This window comes from Fusarium oxysporum, chromosome III (assembly GCF_013085055.1).
Source record: "Fusarium oxysporum Fo47 chromosome III, complete sequence".
Classification (NCBI taxonomy): Eukaryota; Fungi; Ascomycota; class Sordariomycetes; order Hypocreales; family Nectriaceae; genus Fusarium; species Fusarium oxysporum.
In genome coordinates this window covers 603,571-617,230 of record NC_072842.1, presented here as the reverse complement: position 1 = coordinate 617,230, position 13,660 = coordinate 603,571, and the positions used below count along the sequence as shown (strand labels likewise).

At 49.8% G+C, this 13,660-nt stretch overlaps 3 protein-coding genes across 3 annotated transcripts; all 3 read right to left on the bottom strand.

Annotated features, from left to right (window-relative positions):
• Positions 1-2,040: 2,040 nt before the first annotated feature.
• FOBCDRAFT_216701 (amino acid permease/ SLC12A domain-containing protein) lies at positions 2,041-4,309 on the bottom strand. The gene has a single exon (XM_031175350.3). It carries the CDS (start codon positions 3,809-3,811, stop codon positions 2,264-2,266), a length of 1,548 nt encoding a protein of 515 aa, XP_031046483.2. The 5' UTR covers positions 3,812-4,309; the 3' UTR covers positions 2,041-2,263.
• Positions 4,310-5,871: 1,562 nt separating this feature from the next.
• FOBCDRAFT_19398 (plasma-membrane choline transporter-domain-containing protein) lies at positions 5,872-8,063 on the bottom strand. The gene is made up of 2 exons (XM_031175349.3): positions 6,556-8,063; positions 5,872-6,509 (listed from the first exon to the last, which is right to left on the bottom strand). The coding sequence occupies exons 1-2, from the start codon at positions 7,849-7,851 to the stop codon at positions 6,189-6,191; spliced, it is 1,617 nt and encodes a 538-aa protein (XP_031046482.2). The 5' UTR covers positions 7,852-8,063; the 3' UTR covers positions 5,872-6,188.
• Positions 8,064-8,839: 776 nt separating this feature from the next.
• Positions 8,840-13,324, bottom strand: FOBCDRAFT_289467 (RNA dependent RNA polymerase-domain-containing protein; the record flags this gene model as incomplete). The annotated part of the gene is made up of 2 exons (XM_031175347.3): positions 8,840-11,259; positions 11,313-13,324. Coding segments are annotated over 2 exons (4,165 nt in total), but the record flags the coding sequence as incomplete, so codon positions are not given.
• Positions 13,325-13,660: the final 336 nt, after the last annotated feature.

The window sequence follows — 13,660 nt, the reverse complement described above, 5'->3', positions numbered from 1 at the left end:
CTAAAGACAATTCAGGCCTAGCTGCCCGCCAATTTTGGGACCTGGAGGGGGAGGGGGAACTCCATCGTGGCCCTGGAGAAAGGTACCTACCGATGGAGGGTAATGGAAGCATGTCTTTGGTTCTCTCGTATTCTCTTTCAATTCGTGTTTCTGTTAATATTGCCATGTTCAATCGCTAGAAGTGTAATCCTGAAGAATTTTGATCCCTGTAGGGAAGAAACAGGGGACTTCTCAACGAAACCAAACATTTGGGCCACTTTCACGTGCTAGAAACATTCTTTACAGCACCCCTGCTTCTATCTTGTAGCGCCAATCGGAACTCCCCTAGCAACGTTACAGGGTAATCTTCAATTTGCTTTCTCCCATCACTTGAAGGTATGTTCAACATCAACTTGACCTATTGATACAGAGTCTATGTTTCCGTTACGGACTCGATTTGATAAAGCATTGCTGAAAAGAAAGAGTAAACAGCCTGTAGTCATACGTGATGAAACTTCCGGCCGCAGCATGGTTATGCACAATGTGCTAATCCCGGCATTTTGACCTGGATATGTCCTCCAGAAGAGAGTCACACGCATATCAATTGCGGGATTATTGAGAGTTCGTACTGATTCAAGCTACTCGTCACACGAGATGGACCAAATTAGCACGTTGACGCTTCGGATCTCGCAGGGCAGACAATACCAGCTTTGTTCTCCCCGTTCCATCCACTGATATCATCATCACCTATCACCAATATCGCCTCTTGTCCTATTATCTGACCGAACTGCCAACGTGTCACCACCCTCTTTTCCAAGTTTTCCAACTCTAGACTCCCAGAACCGGAGTACTTTACCCTCGAAAGCCTGTCGCATCGCGATTCTCCCCGTCGTGCGCAGCCCTGATTGGCGCCGACGACCCGAAGCAGAGGGGTCGGACCATCGCCACTATTTGTCGAGCATTACCGCTTTCATACTCGTGCATGACGCTCGGGGAGTCTATTTTCTTGGAGGCCCAGCGAATCAGGGTGTTTGTGATGAGCTTGTTTGAGGCACAGGATGCGACTTGGGATTTTTCTTACCCTGTCAGAGTTTGATGATGGGAGACTTTGAGGTTTGGCGGTGAGTCGGACGCGTAAGACGTGCTCTCACTCCTGCGAGTTTTCTCAAGAGAAATAGTTATTAGTTGTAGTTCTTTACATTGAGGCAATCGCAATAGAAAAGCTGAAAGACGGCTGAAGAGGTGGGTTGTAGCGTGGGGTGGCCCTCCATCTCCATCTCCATCTGATGCGCAACATCAAAAGAAGCTTAAGGCGAGGCTTGGCATCAAGAACGTCAGCAACTTTGTTCACCTAGAGCCGCCAAGCCAATCGCGTCCGCTGAACCACACAGCATTTGATCTGCAGTCAATGGTTTGCTCTTCGGGGAGATGAAATCGTTGCCGGAGCGGATCAAGCGAGTCCCATAGGAATCTTGTTCCTCCTTGTTCCCCCCGGACCAGGTTATAGACGACACAACGCCTGTACCAAAGATTGAGCAGTGGATAGTACAAATAGTTGAGAGCCTTGAGGATAGAATGAACGTTGAGGAATGCATGGTATTGTTGACTACTACTCTGTAATGCTGATTTACTTAAGCGTGCAGATCAAGAGTTTTCCTTACCGTCTAGTTGGCTCCCTCAGTGTTGAAGATCAGTAAATCTCAGACTTCAACCATTGAATCAGCAGAAAACGGAGACAACACAATTGAACCGTTAACAATTAACCATAATAAACGGAATCCCATTTAAATCCTATAAATAAAAATAGCATGATTCTTCATCAAATTCATCAGGTCCCACCAAAGCTTGTCAAACGATAAGATAAAGGGACCCGCCTTGACGACGCCCTTTACCATGTCTTGTCATTGCCAACTGGGTCCCATCGTGTCAGGACACAACGCCCTTTGCCATGTCTTGACATGCTGCTAATAAAAAATTACCAAATAATTTGATGCTTTTACCGAAAAAAGAGTACCATTCCGTGGTCTCATGCCACCGCTTGACGTAAAATAAATTCATGCTCCTACAATAAAGCCATCGATGCCCCCCTGACCATTGATGTCTGTTTTATCCTATTATCCTTCCCCTGACTTACAGTGCTACACATTCGACTTCACAGACGAGACTCGAGTATTCAGGGTATCATATCTCTCATTACAACTATTAACTGCTATACGCCAAAAAAAACGGACACAAAACTTTTGCTACTTTTTCCAGCACCCAAAACTCCGAATCAAAACTCGTTTTACATTTCCTCTCGTCCCTTGCTCAGATCAACCTCAGCCAGAGGAACAACCTTGGTTCGGCAGATGAGCTTATGACCAACATACAACGCGGCGAAAAGCATCAAGCTGATGTAGTTGGAGAAGAAATCGGCTACGCTCCAATCGATGAAGGCGGTGAAACCACAAGTGATGGTGATCAACCCCACGAAGAAAGCGCCGTAGTAGGAGAGGTAGGGCTGGAGAGGAGCGAGGTAGGGAAGCTCGGAGCGGGGAATTCCCTGCACGCGCATGATCTTCTGGAAGCGGATGTGGCAGACGTTGATGAGGACCCAGGTGATGAAGCACGAGGTGGAACTGACGTTGAGAAGCCAGTTGAACACCTCGGCTCCGCTGGAGGAAAGGTTGATGTAGGCGATGAGTCCCATGACGGAGCATGAAGCCACGGCAAAGTAAGGAGTTCCGTACTTGTTGGTGCGCTTCATGAAAGCGGGCGCAAGACCATCCTCAGCGAGCGCGACCATGATACGGCTACTAGAGTAGACGTTTGAGTTGGCAGCTGTGAGAATGGCAGAGAGAAGAACGGCGTTGATAATGTCAGGGAGCACCTTGACACCAGCGCGGGTGGCGACAATGACGAGAGGTGAAGCAGAAGCATCCTGCGCACCAGAGTCAAGTCGGGGGTCGTTGAAGGGAACATTGATTCCGACGAAGAAGACGGTCGCCATGAACAAGCTGAAGATTCCCCAGAAAGTCCAGCGGATAGCCTGGGGGATAGCCTTGCGGGGGTTGGCAGTCTCACCGGCGCCGACACCGACGAGCTCAGTTCCCTGGTACGAGAAACCAGCAGTGACGAGGACAGCCCAGAAGCCGACGAATTTGCCCGTGGCGCCGTCAATGTCCATGTAGGTGTTTGTGACGCCGGGATCCTTCCAGTACTTGAAACCAATGTAGCCCTCCTCGCCAACACCAGCGTTTACGCAGATGGAGAAGATGATGAAGCCAATGATGGTAACGACCTTGATCATAGAGAACCACATCTCAATCTCTCCAAAGATCCTCACGGGGACAAAGTTCAACGCCGTAAACAACGCCCAGAAAACACTAATCCAGATCGCAATGCTAAGATCCGAATCCCAATACTGGATAATAATTCCAGCGGCAACAAGCTCCAGCGCAAAAGTGATAGACCAACTAAACCAGTACAGCCAGCCCATGGCGAAGCCCAGCGTGGGATCGACGAAGCGAGCGGCATACGAGGTGAAGGATCCAGTGATGGGGATGTACGCCGCCATCTCGCCCAAGCTGACCATGACAGAGTACACGACTGAGCCCATGAAGGCGAATGCGACGAGGAGTGACACGGGACCTGCCTTGACGAGGGCTGGGCCTACACCGAGGAAGAGACCTGTTCCAATGGTGCCGCCAATAGCGATGAACTGCAAGTGACGCGAGCTCATGGCCCTGTCGAGGCCAGCCTCGCCGGTTTCGACATCTTCCTTGGAGGGGGTTTTCTTCTCGTTGCTAACACGAGGGGACTTTTCGTCCGCTGAGGAAGAGTCCACGAGCATGATGGCTGTATCTCAAATCAAAGACTGTCCTGATGGTGGTGATATGCGAGGTACAGAAGAAGACAGGATTGACTCGCTTGCAAGAAGGGAGAAGAGACGAGCCCGAGTGGTAAGATGAGTTGAGAGACGAGAGACCGAGACCAAGTGGGCTGGCAAATGACTCTGTTATGTAAAAAAATGAAATGTCAACGGGGATGGGTATATCAATCGGGAATGAATGGGCCCATTACGAAAAATTTCGATATCGGACCAGACCAGAACCTTGGTGCTGTAAGAATTGGTCTGTGTGAGTGGATGTAATCCATTTACATCCAGCGAGATTTTCTCGAGCATTTGCCTCCCGGTATGAGCGAGCGATCTCAGCGATCACCACAACACTCACCATTAACCATGTTGCCCGATTTCCCCAACTTCCTATTTTGACTAAATCACACTATATATCACAGCTATATAATACATATCATATTTTACATACACAAGCAGTAAAGGAGAGCTCCGTGTTATTGGGTTAATCACGTTGAATGTGAAATATCGCGAGATGTTTTAATTCTGCAGTTTCCGGCTCGTTACCGATTGAGTTAGGTCTCCCGAGCCGCCACGCTAAAAACGCAGAAGAAAAAAGTTCTCAAGGGCCAGGGGGTCATTTTTTCTCTCACACGCGCCACTGATGAAAATCCTTGCCACGGACAGTCCGCTGCAAAACCACGCACAGCAGCCAATGAGTGCCCGCGAAGCCAAGGAAAAGGAGAAAATTTCATGTGGCTTGATTCTGCATGGAACAAATCGAAGCCTTGGATCGGGTGGCTTACATGCAGCTCGTGGTCTGACAAGGCACCCTCCCAGCAACTCTCTCAGCTTTAAACTATCGGGCCATTTTGTACAGAAGAAACAAGGATATGCGGCTCTTTCTGCCGACGACAACCTCGCATCTCCGACGTGACTGTTTTTATGTGAATCACTCTCTCCATTATCGGAGAGCACCGACCATCAATAAAACCTGCTAGACTAACTGATACTGGGGACGAAATAATGGATCTAGCCGAGTGGTTTTTGATACGGTTACGTGATGCTGAAAATAAGCATTCATGGCGTCAAACGGGGATTGAGGAGAACCTGGGCTGGCGTGTTTTCATTATGTACTGACTCCGCAAGATGCCATCACCGTTACGGGCCGAGACTGTCAGTTGAGTCATGAGGAGTTCCGATGTGATGGGAGTAGTTGTGATGCTTCAATCGGATATCAAGCCTCCATCCCCAGTTCACCCAACGGCTCAAGACCAGAGTTGGCCATTGGCATCGTCACAGTAATATCCACTCAGATGACAAAACATTCCACCACTGCATACCCGTCTCTTCCTCCGCGTTATCCCCATCATTCGACAATCTCGCTTCCTTCCCCCGGCCGTCTCACCACAGTTTTACTGACAAATTCTTTGACGATCAAGTTGTGTAATACCAACATCCCCCCGACGTATCTTAATCTCCAGCTTGGACCTAGCTAGGATCGTGATAGGGAAATAAGATCCGGGAGATCTTCCCGCGAGCCATGCATGAACTGACTTATTCCCTCGTGTCGTTACGGGCGCAGGTCCGATAGGCCCCATGCTTGGTGGTTTATTCTTGGCATTTATTGTTGGTCGTTTGATGTGAGATCCAAAAGGACCTCATGCAAAGAGCGAGAGTGTGCGGCACAGTTGGTGTTGATGTTGGAGCTGTAGACTCACACCACTTGATTTGTGGCCAAGCTGTGACCGATCACCCAAGTCAACTTGCGAAAACAACTCGGAAACTCTCTGATCTTGGGTTGTACTTCAAAAATGCTTTGAGTAACTGATAGCTTCCAAATTGCGCTTCGAGTCGCTGGAACTCGTCATTGCTTGCTCTTTAGGTCTGGCCCTGGAGGCCAACCACAGTCTTTCACTGCAATTTTAAGTCCATTACAATGGGTAGCTCAAGTCAGCTTGATAACCTGCATACACTTTATGCAAACACTTCAGCTACGCTCTTGCAGATTGCTGCCGCTCAATATCACCTGTAGATTCAAAGAAACAGTGGCAGCATTCAAGGTGAAGAAAGGGTAATTATTTATTATTCCGTAGCATTAAATATTCTCCGTGGTGCAAAACAGTGGCACGAAACAAAAGACAGTTTTCATCATGCGCAATACACAATGAATCCTCCAGTATCCTTCTATGGTATCATTCAAAGACAAGCAGCTAGCCAATCAGTCAATCGTAAGAGCACCCCAGCCCTCAGGGCTAAGCTTTGGCTATTTATGCTATCATTCATCATACGTATTCGCCATTTCAGCCAGAGCAGTAGTCCGCTTCGGCTTACTCAGGGCAAAGTTATGATGATATCAACATGCATGACTAGCTTATCGGTCACGAATGACCTGCTGAACCTTGGGATACACTCTGCACATCTCCTGGTAAAGCTCAGGGTGGTCGCGCCACATGACCTGAGGATCCCAACCGGCAGCAACAAAGATGGTATCGACACCGCTCGAAATCGGGGTCGTAAAGACGTTGGCGATCTGGAATCCGATGAGGAACGAGAACGCCATGACGACTGCTGTGTATTGACCGTCACTGTTGTAAGGGGGGTCGGTGAAGTAGAGGTAGAGGTAGGCCAGGAGACCGCAAGCGTATGCGATGAAGAGGCCGCCGAACGAAAGAACAGGTCCGATGAGGCAGTCCTGCACAAGTTAGCCGTGCACTTGAAGAGAGGTCGATTGTACTTACGTTGATCAGAGCGTCAATTCCACGGTCCTTGATCATCTTCCATGTATCCTTGGCAGCCGCAAAGTAAGCCTTGCCGTAGAGCGCAATGTGGCAGAAAGCATATTTGTTGATGAACTCAACAGCCCACTCCAAAATACCAAGAAGGCAGCCAATGCAACAGAACAGAGCGTATCCCAACATACTGCCATCAGCGGCCTCCTGGTTGCGAGCAGCGGTGCAAATTTGACGAACGAATTGAATAATGGCGACCAGCAAGCTACCAAGAGCAATGGAACCGAAACTGTATGTCAAGGCTCGCTTGGCGGAAGCGCGAGTGGCGTCCTTGGGGAAGTTGTGAGGGTTGAAGTACCAAGAGCCGTAGACACCAGCAATAGTGGTGTGGATGGTGTTCTTGAGCCACTCGGAGAACCAGTACATGGCAAACGTGATGAAGACGATAAGACCGATGACCTTGCCTGAACTGCAGCCGCCATCGGCGCAAGAGGGGTTATCGTTCGCAGGCTGGTACTTGATGTAGATTGCGACAAGAGTGATGGAGAACCAAGCAGACATAGCCGTGGCGATAATGCCTCCAATCAGACTGGTAAGGTAGACATGGCCATACTTCTTGCTAACGTCGATAGTAGTTCGAAGCATCAGCGCTGAGAAGGGAATTCGCGAAATCCATGTCCAGAAACAAAAGGCCAGGAAAAGTCCGAAGATGAGGAACACAATTCCAGCAGACCAGTATCTGCGCCAGAGGTAAAAGATAGCAGTTCCAAGCGCCCAGCAGATATTAAGAATACCAGTGACCCAAATGAACTGCTTCGGAAACAACCTCGCCATCCAAACATACGCATACGAGAGGACAAACGCAACAGCGAGCACAAACATAAACAAAATAACGGTACTAGTGTTCAGCGAAAAGTCATTCCGATTACCGTAGATTCCCGACCCAGCATTTCCCTTATTCGCAGCGTATCCCTGCAGCGCAATACCAGAGACAACAACGTAGCCGGCCATGAAGAGAATAAAGAGGATACCAGCCCAGAGATCATTCCACTTTGGCTTGGGGATATTGAACTGCTCTTCGAACGAGGCCTTCTCGTTGCCGCCGTAGCCTTGGGCGGGCATGTAACCATTGCCATTCTGAGGGGGAGCTTGTTGGTAGGGCTGCTGGGGAGGCGGTTGGTACTGTTGCTGGTGCGTTGCGGGGGGAGGTTGAGGTTGGTATTGTTGTTGGTAACCGCCGCCGCCGTTGGAGTAGCCGTACGGCGGCTGTTGATTCGGATTGTAGTAATTGTCGGCTTCGCCCATGGTCGATTCTGGTGACGAGAATACTTTTGATAAATTGGTAGTCTCTTTGACGAATTACTTGTCGCCGCGATTCAGTGGAGGATGTTTCTTAATCGCGATGGAGTCGTGATCAGCGCAGGGATACCAAGTACCGAGTCGCGATACGAAAATCAATCGCGCTTGATTGATTCAATCACAAGTAATGGATTCAATCAATTCTGATGATGAAGAAGTCAAGAGCAAACATAAACTCAAAAAGGGAGGGCACCCAAAAAACATCATGATCTCACAAAACCCAGTCTAGTCCAAGCGGGGCCCTCCAAGATTGCCTAAGAATCAAAGACATCACACAACGAGCTTGGCCCAAACTCAATGACCTCATTGAGGCGCCAGAGCTGTAACGCAGAACGGTTTAGATCTCCCTGTTGGACCAATCAGATTTCTGGCCAGCGGAAAGCTCCCTGTAGCTACAGGGCCTGGCGAGCTGAAGACCAAGAGCCGCTAGTGGCTTGTCCAAATGCCGACCTGCCGAGCGCCAACCTAACCAACCTAATCTTGTGAATTTGGGAATTTCCGTTATGCTTAAGGGACGTCCGAGCGGCGTTCATCAAAGAGTGTTTGTTTGTTTGTTTGCATTTGTTTGTTTCATTTGGATACACAAGGAAACTGTGCTGTGTAATGACTGCAGCTCGCCAATGTTGAATTCATAACAGGTCGTCACGACGGAGACAGAGAACATTCCAGTGCTTGGTGTTAGCTGATTGAAACCCTGGTTGGTAGCTGTTCTCGTATCAATAACGCGATGGGAATAAAGGACGGGGAATTTCGAAGGATGACTTTGCAGTTCCATCTTCGGTAGCGCCTGCAGCCTGCAGCGCTTTGGCCTTTATTCCTTGTTCCTGGATCTCAGACATCACGCCCACCATCACACATTACAGGCTACCTAAGACAACTCACAGCACGGCCGCTAGATGCTTCATCGTGAAGACTACCTGATTAGCTCTTCTGTCTTTCTTGAATAGAACGTAGTGTACTAATTACAACGCCAGGGTATCACTCAATTCCACAAATACAAACAAACCCTCGATTGCGTTGGATCACCCCCATCACCAACTGAAGGATGCCCAAGCTATGATTGCATATCCAACGCCCCCTGCGTTCTCAATGTCCTCCAGTCTCAACCTCTCCCTCCCAAACCCTCAATCCAACTTCAAGAGCTCCAGCTCCTCAAAGACCCCGTATTCGAGAACGTCGAAGTATCCGATCCAATGCGCCTCTAAGCATCGTCAATCTGCATCCCCGTCTCATCATACTCCGTAACCTCCTCCAGCGCCGCCAGACTCTCATTATCATGCCCAATCTGCCTCCGCGCATTAAGCGCAGCAATGCGCTTGTTATCAGGTCTGAGAATACTCCACATCTCAATCTTGACTGCGACCACGCCTCCGTCCGGCATCATGGCCTTCATCCATGCGAGCTGTTTGCCTGAGAGACGCCAGACCATTTTGTACGACTTTTCGTAGCCCAGTTTAAACATGGTGGATGCTTTGAGGAGCTCCCATTTGCTTAGGGAGGCGTCGCTGTTCCATTTGTCAAGGAGGGGCTTGACTTGCCTCGAGGTTAGGAGTTCAGGCGGTGGTTGAAATGAAGACCACTTCTGATGCAGTTCCCGGACTTTGACGCTAAAATCGCTGTTCGAGGGATCGCTTTTACCGCCGGCCATTGTCTTCTTCCACTCTTCCATGATATCGGAAACCTGTGCGCGGAGGGCAGTCATGAGTCTGCCAATGATCCTCGACTCGTTCTTCTGGCTTTCGAAGTCGTCCCAAAGACGGGCCAGGTCCTTGTCCCATGCTTGTACGGGGACGTCTTTTCCAAAAAGAGCAGCAGAGAACTTTTTCAATGCGTCTTCGATTGTGTCCTCAGCTACTATAAACTTAAGCTCGTCCAGAATATGGATGGAACCATCCCTGTTGACGTAGTTACGTCTAGAGCTCCTCTCGTTCTCATATTCTGGGTCCTTGCCTTTCATTTGCATGTCGCGCTTCAGCCGGTCGTAGTCTTCACGAGTGAATAACAGTCCTTGTTTCGCTTGGTCAACCAGGAGAGCGACCAAGGTGCTCAATGCAACAGCTCGTTCGCTGTTGACACCTCTTTCTAGATAACACAGTTTTTCTTTGAACTTGGTCGCTATGCCTAAATACCCAGGTTGCATGTTGAACGAGATCGCTGTACAAAGAAAGTCTGCGCATGCACTATCGACATCAGTGGCCGCGTCCAAGATGGACTCGAAGCTTGGGTTGCACTTCCTGAGATATCCCTGTCCGACAAGATCCGGCTCGACTGGCTTTGGCGCGTTGTTGAAGTTGTTGACAACATCAGGGTCCCAGCAGATCCAAGCCAAGTCGCCGTCGTAGTCGCCGCCAGAGAGCATATCGGCCAGCGGAGATTTGCCCTTTGACGAGAAGACAATAACATCTTTGAGTCTTTTCAGGTTCGGTCGGAATACAGCTTTGACTTTCTGTATGTCGCTGACAAAGTGAGCGGGAGCTCGAGCTACCAGGATGTCGATCCCATCGAGTAACGTGTCTGATTCGCCGTCTGCTTGGAATTTCGAAGAAAATGCAAGCTGTACCTCGCCCTCTTCTAGTGTACCAGTGAAGTCGACCGTCATGAATGCGTATGTCGACCGAGGGATTTTGATGTTCATCTTCGCCTTGAGCTGGTCGGCCTGTCGCTTCTGGTTGTTCCACACCATATCTCGCAGAAACCGACACTTAGTCGCGTCGAAGCCAGCGTCGAGCATGTATGAGATAATGTCTTCTTCTCGCTCTGGCAGGGCGCCCACGAATGGGACGTTACCCAATGTCGCTCGGTCAAAGCCGCGATGTGTAAACCCACGAAGATTGGTCGGATGGGTCATAGCGGCAAGTTGACCCCCAATCTCTTCTTGAAGGCCATTCGCGAGGTGACGGGCGATGACATTGCGCATGTCCTGAGGCACCGGCGCCTGGGCCTCAAGAACCGGGATGAACTGTGTGTTGAGAGCAGCTGACCGTAGCTCTCTGGACCACTCGCGTACCTCAAATATCCGGTGATGGATGTCTTCGAAGTCGCAATTCCATTTTCGTTGTGAGGGATATGTTTCGATCCAATCGTCATTGTCCAATCCATCATCCTCGACGTCGACGATCCACATTCCTTTTGCACTTCCGATACGAGCCTGGAACGCACACGGCGTTTCCAAGAGTCCCATGTGAGTCGCTATTCTGCGCGCTAGGTTTCGAGACACTCGACCGATACCGTCACCCATATCCTTTTGCTCCTTCTTCTCTTTGTTGCTCATGTACTTGTGGAAGCCTAACATAGTGTCGCGATGTCGAAATTGGTGAGGTTCAATGACGATGGTGGGGACAGTCTTGCTGAGGCCTGGACTGGGATATTAGCTAAGAGTACGGAAAACGGTCGGTCAAACAACTGACTGAGAGCAAGTCGTGAAAATAGCTTGGGCACCGGTTGCGACGAGTTCTGCTCGATGTTGATAGCCCAGTTCAAGAGATCACACCGCCTCATCTTTGTACGGTGTCCCAGAGAAATCGCTTCTTCTAAAGGAGGAAACTGACTCATGGGAACCCGAAAATTGATACCGTCGGTTGCGAAGAAATACACGCGCTCTTGCATGATCGTCAGTGACTTGTGAGGAGGGCGTGGGTCTTTGATGGACTTATTGGCCTCGCGAGTGTAGAAAGCTGCCCATGATCGACCGACAAAGTAATGAAAGCTTTCAGTCAACCATTTGATGACCTTATTTGCACCTTGCGGATCTTGCTTGATTACATCGGGAGCATCTCTAGAAGTGGGTGAGGGCATAATAACTTCCAGGAAGCGATCTGCACCAAAGCGGCGAGCCAGCCGATGCCCGAGTTCAAGACGCGGAGGCTGAAGCTTTAGCTGATATAGTTGCCCAGTATCTTCTGCATTACAGACAAATTCTGCAGCAAGGACGACGACTTTGTCTTGTGAGGCGAACGATCCAAATGCAGCATCCCAGACGGCGCGATCGCAAGCTGCAGGCAAGCCCTGTCCCACGAATAGTCGATGTCTGAAGAGCTGGCCTCGGAAATTGGTCTGATCATGCCAACTATCATTAGGCTGATATTCGAGATCCCATGTAGATAGATCCACGCGACAATGAAGCGCGGCACGGGTAAGCTCCCACAGGATAATGAGAGGCGCCTGATTCAAACCGGGAATGGGGAACTTTGGCCAGATGTTCCGAAGACGATCTGTCAGCGGACATTCAGGCGGTTCTGGATCAAAGATCGGAGCATCGAGAAGCATTGTATCGAACTCATTCATTTCTGGCAGGCTTGAGTAGGCTGTCGCAGGACTGCTGGATCGAACTATGCCTGCTCTCTTCAAGTCAACTTGACTTCGGATCGGCTGAGGCATTGATAAAACTGGAAGCCTTGGCTCTTCCACGGGCTCATCATCATCAGTGAGATCGATGACAGGCTCTGGGGGCGTTCGATCCCCATACCTTCGAAATGAAGGCGGTTTCGGCGGATCAATGTCATTGCGATTTTCCTCGCTTGGCGGCTCGTACGCAAATCTCCGAATGCTTTGAGAGAAAGGAACCTGAATGTCTTTCGATGATGTCGCATTGCTACTGAACGAAGGTTGAGTGCTCTGAAACGGATGCTGAGATCTTTTGAACGAGGTGTTTGTCACTGTAGTTGCCTGGGTACTCGGCGCATAGTCATTTGTGGAAACAGTTGGAGCCAGTGAAACTTTACTGGAATTAAATGACCTTATGCCAAACGACAATGGCTGAGTGCTGGCAAATGATGTGGTGGCGGAATTGACTATGCCATTGGTGAAGGACGATGTACCTGCGCCTCTAGCGGGCCGTCCCGTTGATAGACGGCTACTGGAGGCCACCGCTCTAGAGCGAACTGGGATACTGTCAATGCTTTCAGACGCAGGAGAACCCTCGAAAGAGTTTCTAGATTTCTTTGAGCTAGGATCAGGGAATTCATCAGACTTGCGCTTCGAGTACTTGGAACGCTGGCGATTTGCAATATTGTCGTCTTTGAGCAACTGCAGCAGAAAGTCCTGTAGCTCGGCCCGCTCCTCTGAAGTCAAGCGGGTATGTGGATGGTGTGGGCCAAAGGACTTGCTCGGGGCCGTATCAGGGTCAGCGCGGGGCTTCCGGATCCAATTCTTGAGATGCTCGTCTGCCTGCTCACGGAAGCGAGTCAGACATATCGCGAGACGGTTGGGATCCTGGAACTTGAGTCGATATGCGCATAAGTAGATGTGTTCGCTTCGCTCTTGGTCTCCATTGCGATGCTGTTGCCGGCGCTTACTGGGCGACAGAGTTATGTCAGGGATGTGAAGCTGAAGCTGAAAATCAGTGCTGAGTGAGCGAACTGTGCGATCGAGTTCGTCTTTGGCTGGCTCTCCTTTCCTGGACGAGAGCTGACTAGCCATGGCGACCGGTGCCAGAAGCCAAGAATGAGAGATGCAAAACGGGTTGAAACGGTCAAATGAGTGAGTGAGGAATAGGGAGCGATCATGAGAGCCTAGAGTCAGTTAAAATTAGCGTGCAACAACTGATACGGGAGACCGCTCTCAGCTTGCGCTGTGCAGAGGCTCAGCCCGCCAGCGCTGCAGGCCGTACAATTTTGATTGAAGTGTCCCTTAACAAACGGAATACTTCATAAACGTTTGAGCTCTTGGGCTCGTTGTCGAAAGTGTTCAAACGGCTGCAACGGTAGTTCTGGTCCTGAAAGACGGTGGTCGTTCGTTGCAACAAAGGAGCTCTAAT

Coding starts and splice junctions, on each gene's coding strand:
- FOBCDRAFT_216701 (XM_031175350.3), bottom strand. CDS start 3,811: ATGCTCGTGGACTCTTCCTCAGCGGACGAAAAGTCCCCTCGTGTTAGC.
- FOBCDRAFT_19398 (XM_031175349.3), bottom strand. CDS start 7,851: ATGGGCGAAGCCGACAATTACTACAATCCGAATCAACAGCCGCCGTAC. Junction 6,510..6,555: donor GAATTGACGCTCTGATCAAC/GTAAGTACAATC, acceptor TAACTTGTGCAG/GACTGCCTCATCGGACCTGT.